At 37.1% G+C, this 1,115-nt stretch overlaps 1 protein-coding gene across 3 annotated transcripts in view; it reads left to right on the top strand.

The window, feature by feature from the left end:
* LOC107628990 (protein EFR3 homolog cmp44E) overlaps positions 1-1,115 on the top strand; it is an 8,415-nt gene that overhangs the window by 2,826 nt on the left and 4,474 nt on the right. For all 3 annotated transcript variants that reach the window (XM_016331650.2, XM_016331648.2, XM_021117916.1), the window contains 4 exons: positions 1-24; positions 384-431; positions 685-782; positions 875-1,071. The exon at positions 1-24 ends at the window's left edge or, in 1 of these variants, runs on beyond it. In XM_016331650.2, coding sequence (XP_016187136.1) covers positions 1-24; positions 384-431; positions 685-782; positions 875-1,071 — 367 coding nt within the window. The remainder of the gene's footprint in view (positions 25-383; positions 432-684; positions 783-874; positions 1,072-1,115) is intronic.

Genomic DNA, 1,115 nt, shown 5'->3' with positions numbered 1-1,115 from the left:
GGACTACAAGCTCTATCCTATATGGTACTGCTCCTTGCTTTGGTTCTTCCTTTGCTTCTGGAAATTGCTTAATTCTTGTTCCGTTCCCATAGTTCGATATATTTAGGACTGTTCTTCATAAAATACACACAAGAAAATTTATTAAAGATATAGTAGCACACAAAAGAAACACACCCCTTAACTATTTTTTATGCACACAACTCTTTGTGGAGGAGTAGGACATATTTGGGGTGAACTTATGGTTATAAGAGGGAGCCATTTAAATCATTTGAGTTAGTTATTCATGCCTGAATACCATTTGGTACCCTTTTGGTAGTTCCCTAAGGTCATTTGTACCATCCCATGTTCATACATTTTTCTCTTCCCTATGTTTCCATGTCTAGGTGCGTTTCATGGGTGAGCACTCACATCTTTCCATGGATTTCGATGATGTGAGTATATTTTCCATACTTTGACTCTTGGCTATTGCTCAATGATACAAACAGTTATATACGAGAAAGGAATGTTGTCTTCAACATTGTGATTCAGTTTGTCATTTATTTATTTTCTAAACTTCCAACCAAAACTTGCCTATTGAATTTCAAGATTACCTTGGACTCGCTGCAACAGCTTTTGTTTTTTCCTCCCTTCAATCAGATGACTTCCTGTCTTGTTTCTTGTTTGGGTGGTTGGCTTATATAATAGATTATATCAGTGACTTTGGAGAATTACATGAATCATCAATCTAACTCCAACAATGTCAAGGAAGATAACCTGAATTCAGTGTTCCTGGACTCAATGCTGTATGTTTATTTTACTCTTCTTTCTCCATCCTTGATCATGGTTCCAGCATTCATGAATCCAAACATCCGTTGTGCGCTCACTTCTTTTACAGGGACACTGCAAGAGATCCTACGTATTGGTCAAAGGTTTGCTTGTATAATATGGTCAAAGTGGCGAGGGAGGCTACAACTTTGCGGCGTTTCCTTGAACCTGTCTTTCATAACTTTGATATCGAAAACCAATGGCCATCTGAAAATGGCACTGCATCTTCTGTTTTGATGTATTTACAATCGCTATTAGAAGAATCAGGTAGCCTACAACATTTAGTGATATAAATATAATTTCCAAAGGAA

Source organism: Arachis ipaensis, chromosome B03, assembly GCF_000816755.2.
Source record: "Arachis ipaensis cultivar K30076 chromosome B03, Araip1.1, whole genome shotgun sequence".
NCBI lineage: Eukaryota > Viridiplantae > Streptophyta > Magnoliopsida > Fabales > Fabaceae > Arachis > Arachis ipaensis.
This window is presented reverse-complemented; position numbering and strand designations above follow the sequence as displayed.